Source organism: Fukomys damarensis, unplaced genomic scaffold, assembly GCF_012274545.1.
Source record: "Fukomys damarensis isolate Sample0158 unplaced genomic scaffold, DMR_v1.0_HiC HiC_scaffold_39, whole genome shotgun sequence".
Lineage (NCBI taxonomy): Eukaryota > Metazoa > Chordata > Mammalia > Rodentia > Bathyergidae > Fukomys > Fukomys damarensis.
In genome coordinates this window covers 82728637-82736796 of record NW_022900951.1, presented here as the reverse complement: position 1 = coordinate 82736796, position 8160 = coordinate 82728637, and the positions used below count along the sequence as shown (strand labels likewise).

Sequence of the window (8160 nt, the reverse complement as noted above, 5' to 3'; positions counted from 1 at the left end):
CACAAACATGGAGGCTGAATAACACATTTTGAAACAAATACTGTTTTAAAGAAGGATGTAAAAAAGGAATATTTAAAATATTTTTAGAAGTACAGAAATGAAATCACAACTCACTAAAACTCATAAAATGTGTCAAAAGCAGTACTGAGCAGGAATTTTATAGTGCCACATGCCAACATTAAAAAAGAAAAAAATTCTTACGTACACACTCAAGCTTTACCTCTGTCATCAGAAGAAAGAAAATAATAAAAAACAGAGCAATACAAATCAAATAAGAAAAAATAGAAAATTTAATGAAACTAAAAGTTTTTTTTTTGAAAAAAACAAGTCAACAACTGATTAGCTTGACCAAGTGAAAAAGAGAAGACTTAAAGTTAGAAATGAAAGAAGAAACATTACAATGGATGCCTCAGAATTAAAGGATTATAGGCAATTATATACCAACAAATTCGATAGCCTAGAGCAGGGATGGCGAACCTTTTAGAGACTGAGTCCCCAAATTGCAATCCAAAACTCATTTATTGTAAAGTGCCAACACTGCAATTAAAACTGAACACTGAGGTTATAATTTAGAAAAAAACAACTGTTACCCAACAGCAGCTGGGCTGCTTGGGTGACTTGGCTCATGTGCCCAAAGAGAGGGCTCTGTGTGTCCCCTGTAGCACACATGCCATAGGTTCACTACCATTGGCCTAAAGAAACTGGATAAATTTCTGGAAACATACAACATAGACAAACGGGATCAGAAAGAAATAGAAAGCCAGGAACAGAATAACAACAAGTAAAGAATTAACCTAGTAATTAAAAAAAAATGCCTCAAACAAAAAAAAATTTCAGGAACACATGGCTTCGTAGCCAAATTCTAACAAACATTCAAAGAAGTATTAATACAAATTCTTAAATACTTCAAATAAATAGAAAAACTACTTCAAAACTCATGCTTTGAAGCCTGATATCAAAGCCAGACAAAGATTCCACAAGGAAGATGAAAGCCAAGAAAAATGCAAGCCAAAATCACTGGTGAATATAGATGTAAAAATTCTCAATAAAATACTAGCAAAACCAAACTTAATGGCTCATCCAAATGATTATACTGTACATTGTGACAAAATGAGGTTTATCCTAGTTATGTAATGTTGGATATGCAATCGGTGTGATAAACTACATGAACAACAGTAATAAAAAGCATTTGACAAAAGCCAATGTTTTTCATGAGAAAAGTCTCAGCAAAGTGGGTAGAAGGATATTTCTCAGTATAATAAAGACTTTATGAAAACATGGCTAATATAATCAGTGGGAGAAATATATGAAAAACTTTTTGTAAAACTCAGTGTGGACTTCTCTGTGATAGCAGAAGCAATCAGAAAAAAGATAGAAAGAAAAAAGAAAAGCGTGAATAAATTGAAAAGGAGGAAAAGAAATTCCCTCTGCATATGACATCATCCTACGTATAGAAAATTCTGCAGAATTCAAAAAGCTCTTAGAACTAAAATGTGACTTTAGTAAAGTTAAAATGTACAAAATTAATATACCCAGATCAGTTGCATTCATTTGTACCAAGAAGTATTTGTCTGCATAGGAAAGTAAGAAAACATTTCTATTTAGAACATTATCAAAAATAATAAAATACCTAGGAATAAATTTAAACTAAGTAGTGTTGGTCAAGGAGATTCATCATGATCCAGACTGTGCACTATGAAGCGTGTAAGTAAAGCAGAGCATGTAACTGATGAGAAAAGAGATTTTATACAACTGTTTTAATAATGTTTTTAAACAAACGAGCAAGTGTATAACAAAAACAAGCAACATGAAAAGGAGTAGAATCATTATCTAAAGTTGTTACAATGAGACCCTTTAAATGTTGAAATCTTCACCCAAAAAATTCTTTTAAAAAGTGGCCTTGAACTCGCTATGGAGCCCAGGCTGTCCTTGAACGCAATCTCATGAATGTTGGGTTTACTGGTGTACATTACAACACCTGGCAAAAATTTCTGAGATATGAAAAAGAGCTCAGGAAAAGTAAAAAACATGTAATAAAATAATACATTAGAGAAGTAATGCAAACTTTCCTAGAGGGGGAAATGTTGTACATGACAGAGAAGGTCTTCAGAAAAGCTACTATAAGCATGTTCAAGAAATTTAAAAAATATTTTTCAAGAATTAAAGGAGGTTATTATGATAGTGTGTCACCAAATACACCAATTTAGTAAAGTGACAGATGTCATTAAACAGAACTTTATGGAGACTGTGGAGTGGAAAGATATAGAAACCAAAATGAGAAATTGATGAGATAGGTTCAGTAATAGAGTTAAGGTAGGAAAGAAAAGTATTTGAAAATGTACCTTTACATGATTTCTTGGTTCTTATATTTTCCCCATACCCCTGCTCTTCCTTCTCCCTCTTCACCCTTCCCTATTTACAAAGACTTTGTTTCCACATTTTTCTTTTCTCATATTTTTTCATTTCCTTTGTTACCTTTCACCTACCCCTCCCACTTCCCTTACTCCTGTAGAACTTTTCTTTCTGTTTCACAATATCAATTATAATTTTTGATCCTTATTTACACCTTTAGTTTTTCACACCAGAGAAACTATTCAGTATTTATACGTGTGTCTTATTAATTTCACTTAAGAGTATGTCCTCAATATGCATCCACCTAGCTATAAATGTCTCCAGTTGCTTATTCCTTATGGCTGAGTAGTACTCCATTTTATAAAAAAAACCCATTTCACACACACACATACACCACATCATTTATCCAGTTTGCAGTTGATGGGCAGTTGGCCTGTTTCCAAGTTTTAGCTATTACAAACCATGCCACTATATACATGAGTGAGCATATATCACTGTGGTATGAGCTTTTTTGGAAGATACACAGCAGAGGAATAGCTGGGTTAAATGAGACTTCTAATCCTAGTTCTTTGATGAATCTCCATATTGATTTCCACTGTAGCTGCACCAGTCTTCACTCCTACCAACAATGGAGAAGGGTTCCTTTCCTCCCATAATGCCACCAGTGTTTGTTATTGGTTGATTCCATGATAAAAGCCATTATTTCTTGGGTGAGGTGGAATCTCAGTGATTTTTCATCTGCATCTCTTGAATGACCAGTGATGTTGAAAATTTTTTCATATGTTTACTTGCTGCTTTTACTTGTTTGTCTGAGAAATGTCTGTTCATTTCAGTTGACCATTTTTGAATTGGATCTTTATATTTGGATGGGTCTGATTTTTTTGAGTTCTTTATATATTCTGGATAGAGCACCTATGTGTGAGGAATAGCTGATGAAAAATTTTTCCCACGTTGTAGGTTGTCTCTTAGCTCTGATGGTGAATTCTTTTGCAGTGCAGGAGCTTTTTAATAAGATGAGATCCCAGCTGCTGGTTCTTTCTGCTAGTTCCCATGCTACTGAGGATTTGTTCATAAAGTCTTTTCTTATGCCAGTATCTTTACTTACCTTCCAGAAAGTTTAGGGTTTCTGTTTTAATATTTATATCTTTAATCCACTTTGATTTTAATTTAGTGCATGGAGAAAGATAGGGGTCTAGTTTTAATCTTTGGCAGGTTGAAATTCAGTTTTTCCAACACTATTTATTTATTTATTTTATTTATTTGTTTTACTCATTGAGTTTATTGGTACATTTTAGGTATACAGTACAGTTACATTCATCATTGGGATCTTGTACTTTACATGACAGGTCTTTGTTCTCATTTTTTCCCCTTGTCCATGCCCTTCTTTCACCCCTTCCTCCCCTCCCCATTTATAAACACTTTATTTATTAATGAGTCTATCTTTCCTCCAGTGAGTATGGTTGGCACCTTTGTCAAAGGTGAGGTAGCTGAAAACTTCTGGAGTTATTTCTGAATCTTCAAATCTATTCCACTGATCCTCAGGTCTGTTTCTTTGTCAGTACCATGCTTTTTTTGCTTATTTGAGCTCACTCTGTTTTCCTAGTATGGGCATTCACTACTATGAATTTTCCATGCAGAACTGCTTTCATTGTTTCCCATAGATTCCTGAATATTGTACTGGCATTATCATTAAATTGTAAAACCTGCCTAATTTCTTCTTTAACTTTCTCTGTGACCCATTGGATGTTCAAGAGTGTTATTCAATTTCCATGTGTTTGTGAATGTCTTGTGGTTTATTATGCTATTTATTTCCAGTTTTATAGAACAATGGTCTGATAATATACACAGGACAATTTCAATTCCTTTGCATTTACTTAAACATATTCTATAAACTAATATATGGACTATTTTGGAGAATAACCCATGTGCAGCTGAAAAGAACATATGTTATGATTTTGTGGGGTAGAACACTTTGTAGATGTTGATTAAGTCTATTTGTTCAAAAGCTAGGTTGAGTTCTAATATTTGGTTGCTGATTTGTTGTCTAGATTATGTCTGTTGGTGACAGTGGTATACTGAGGTCCCCCAGTACAATTGTATTAGTGCTTATTTGGTTTTTCATGTCCCTTAATATTTGTTTTGCATAGTTGGGGGCATTAGTATTTGTGCATATATATTTATAATTGTCATCTCTTCCTCTTGGATTGTTCCCTTTACAAGGATGTAGTGACCTTCTTTGTCTCTCTTAATAATTTTCGGTTTGAAATTTACTTACTCTGCAAATAATATAGCTACTCCTACTTTTCTCCAGATTCCTGTTGCCTGGAGAACTGTTTTCCATCAATTTAATTTCAGTCTATAAGTTTCTTTTTGGATTAGTGTGCTTCCTGTATGCAGCATATTGCTGGCTGTTGCTTCTTAATCCATTCAGCCAGTCTGTTTCTTTCAATTGGTGAATTGAGGCCATTGGCATTGATCGTTATAACTGATATGTATTGATTTATTATTGTCATATTATTTTCCCATTGTTGGCTCTTTTTTATTGAGTTCATTGGTACATTCTAGGTATACAATACAGTTATATTCATTATTGGGATCCTGTACCTTTGCATGATAGGGCTTGGTTCTCATTTTTTCCCCTTGTCCCTGCCCTCCCTTCACCCCCTCCTCCCCTCCCCATTTACAAACACTTTATTTTTATTTTTCCCATTCTCCCTTTAATTTCTCACCTTGCCTGATTAAATAGTTTGAATTTGCTCTTTTGGGCCTCATGCAGTTATGCCATTCATTTTTTTTTTATTGGATAGTTTGAGAAATTATTTGGAGTGCTGGTTTGGTATTCATGAAGTTTCTCAGGTGTTGTTTGTCATGGAAGTGTCTTATTTCCCCATCAATTTTGAAAGATAGTTTTGTGGAATACCTCATTCTATGTTTCAGGTTGTTTTCTTTTAAGGCTTGAAATACCTCACTTCAGGCCCTCATTGACTTGAGCGTTTGTGTTGAAAAGTCTGCTGTGATTCTCATGGGCTTTACTTTGCATGTGATTTGTTTCTTTTGTCTAATTGCTTATAGTATTTTGTTCTTCTTTTGGGTTTCTGGTATCTTGATTATTATATATCTAAGTGTAGATTTTTTTTTTATCATGACTAACTAGAGTCCTATGTGCCTCACTTTTATGTCAAATTCTTTTGCTCTCTTTGCAAAGTTTTCTATCATTAATTCTGTGAACATTGTTTTATGTCACTTGTACTTTATCCTGCTTTTTTATGAAATCCTACTAGTCTTATATTATTTTTCTTTGCATCATTTAGGAACTGTTGGATTGATTTCTCATGGTCCATTACTATTTTTAGGAGATCTCTCTTTTCATGGTCACTGACCACCATTCTGTCTTCTGTATCTGATACTGTTTTCAGATTGGCTCAGTCTGATGTGTACACTTTCAATAGAGTTTTAATCTCCTGGATATCAGTTTAAATCTGTTTCATGGATTCCATTTCATTCCTATGTTGGGTGTTCATAGTTTCCCTTTCTTTTCTATGCTGAGCATTCATGGCTTCCATCTTGGTTCTGAATTCATCTTTTTTATCTGTTTCTCTTTTAGAGACTCTAATAATGACTTTGATTCTGCTCACCAATTCTGTAGATATCTGGTAAATTATTTCTGTTTTAATTTTTTAGGGCCTCATCCATCTGTTTTGTTACTTCCTGTGCTATCAGTTCAGGGTGTCCAGGTGGTTGATTATAAGGCTTTTCCACCTCGCTTACCCCAGAACTTGCCTTTGGCAAGCTGAAAGACTGGGTTTGTGTCTTGCTTAAACGTCTTTTCATTTGTATTATTGTTGTAGGTACAGTCCTTTGTTTATTTCCTGGGTAGACATTTTGATATTGCTTATTGTAATCTATCACCTTTAACCATGTGTGATAAATAAATATTGAGGACTAGCCCAAAATATGTTTATTGTAAGAAACTGTTCAATATAGTAACTTACTCTTCAATATGGGCACTTAGAAGGACTAAGGCCCTCTTACTCTTCTTCACCTCTGTTCTATCTTCTGGAGCTCAGGACAATGGCCTTTAAGACCCCATTTGCCTCTCCAGCATGGATCCAGGTACAGGCACAGCCATAAGGCCAGAGTTGGGGGGCACCCTGGGATATTGCTGGAAGTACCTCCAGGCTTCTAGTCTTCACCGGTCTGCTCATGGCTTTGGTGCCTGGAGGGAGAAGGGTGGGGCCAAGCTGGTGGAAAGAGAGTAATAAATAGTAAGTACTCAGAAGAATGGCAAGGAAAAGGAATGAAGAGCTTGGAAGAATGGGAGACACAAGAACACTAGCAATCCTTCAAGAGGAGCATCAGAAGAAGAAGAGGAGAGGGCAGGGATTTAGCTTAGTGGTTCTGCTGCCTTCCTTACAAGCACAAGGTCTTTATTCAATCCCCAGTAAAGAAAAAAAAAAATAAAATAAAGAAGAAGAGAAAGAAGAGGAGAAAGTGGAAGAAACAGAGAAACATTTTAACAAAAATGTCTGAAAAGCCCTCCAATTTCAATGAAAAACAATAATTTATGTATCAAAAAACAAAGAAATCCATACCCGGGTTTGTCGTAGTCATAGACAGAAAGACAAAGGAAAAGAGAAAATATTGAAAGTACCAAGAAAAAAAAAAGACAGCATGTATAAAAAACACAATAAGATTAATAAGTAATTTCTTATTAGAAACAATGTAGTCCAGAAGGAAATCACATATTCAAAACAGTAAAAAAAAAGAAAAGACAACTAAGAATTTTATATCTGGCAAAATTATTTTTTTAATAATGAAAGGAAAATAAAGATATTCACAGGTTATACAAACCGAGAGAATTATTATCAACTATGCCAAGTTTATAAGAAACAGTAATTGAAGTTCATCAGGGTGAGTGCTTCTGCCCCTACACAGCACTTCCACAAAAATCAACAAAAAGCACAAACAAATGCAATTATGCAGGTAGTTACAAAAGACAGTATGCTAGCACATTTATTTTCTTTTCTTCAATTAACTGATCTAAAGAGCAAGTGTATGCACACATACATTTGTATTGGGCCTAGGATATAGAGAAATTCAATATGTTTGGTAGTAACACCACAAATGTAGCAGATGGAAAGCAGGTTTATTGAAGTAATGGAATGATGCTAAATGGTAACATCAATCCATAGAAATATACGAAGAGAACTACAAAAGATAAATAAGATTAATACAGCCAAATTTGCAAGTATGCACTAGGTTTTCTTGCATCTCTAGGTTTCTGGAAAGCACATACAACCATATAATATGATACATACAATAATGTGTTATTTGTTGCATAATACAGTACATATAAATGTAACACAGATGTTCCTTGCCTTACAATAGAATCTCAATAAATGTAATATAAAGTTGAAAATATCATTTATTAAGTAAAAAATTCATTCAGTATACCAAGCTACTGAACATCATAGCTTAGCAACACAGTATACTGGGTATAGATTGTTTCCCATCATGATCTGATAGCTCACTGATGCTTCCCAGCCTTAAAGAGAGGATAAGACTGCATATTGCAGCCCAGAAAAAAAATAGAAATTCAAAATTTGAAGCACAGTTTCTACTGAAGGCATATCGCTCTCACAACATTGTAAAATTGAAAGAACAGAAGTCTAATCTTCAGAACTCAGATCTAACTGCATGAATAAGAATATCACAAAAATAGGAAAGAAGGAAAGTGCTATAAAAGCAGATTTGGAGTTTCTATAATACACTAGAATTAATTTAGTATTTCTTTTTTTTTTTTTTTTT

General features: G+C 34.1%; 1 protein-coding gene across 1 annotated transcript in view; it reads left to right on the top strand.

Moving 5' to 3' along the window:
- Positions 1–1676: 1676 nt before the first annotated feature.
- LOC104855253 overlaps positions 1677–8160 on the top strand; it is a 50178-nt gene continuing 43694 nt past the window's right edge. Inside the window, exon 1 of the mRNA XM_010614068.1 lies at positions 1677–1704. Coding sequence (XP_010612370.1) covers positions 1677–1704 — 28 coding nt within the window. The remainder of the gene's footprint in view (positions 1705–8160) is intronic.